This window comes from Diaphorina citri, unplaced genomic scaffold (assembly GCF_000475195.1).
Source record: "Diaphorina citri unplaced genomic scaffold, Diaci psyllid genome assembly version 1.1 scaffold5476, whole genome shotgun sequence".
In the NCBI taxonomy this organism is placed as follows: domain Eukaryota; kingdom Metazoa; phylum Arthropoda; class Insecta; order Hemiptera; family Psyllidae; genus Diaphorina; species Diaphorina citri.
The window spans coordinates 23,022-23,360 of NW_007382852.1; the positions used below are offsets into that span (position 1 = coordinate 23,022).

A 339-nucleotide genomic window follows, 5' to 3' on the forward strand; every position below is an offset into this window, starting at 1 on the left:
TAAATAAATCTAATATATAAAATAAAATAAACCCATTAGTGAGCATAACAAATAAGAATAAGAATTTGGCTCCTGTATTTTTGGAAAGTAAATTGCAAAACCCAGTTTTATGAGTGAAACACCTGATTACATTCCTACAGGAAAACGAAAGTAAAAAGCCAAAAAAGAAAAAAAAAAAAAACTTTAATGTATACTCAACTACATAGGTACATACCTTCTACTAGAGAAATCTATCTTCTGATGTTGATTCCCTTCACATCTTCCCAATTTCAGGTGGAGCTAGAGCAACCCGTGTTTGGCGCCAACTACATCAAGGGCAAAGTACGGGCTCAACCCAAC

General features: G+C 33.9%; 1 protein-coding gene across 1 annotated transcript in view; it reads left to right on the forward strand.

The window, feature by feature from the left end:
- Nucleotides 1–336, forward strand: part of LOC103521565 (postacrosomal sheath WW domain-binding protein-like) — a gene marked incomplete at its 3' end in the record, with an annotated part of 20,261 nt that extends 19,925 nt beyond the window's left edge. Inside the window, exon 4 of the mRNA XM_008486676.2 lies at nucleotides 274–336. Coding sequence (XP_008484898.1) covers nucleotides 274–336 — 63 coding nt within the window. The remainder of the gene's footprint in view (nucleotides 1–273) is intronic.
- Nucleotides 337–339: the final 3 nt, after the last annotated feature.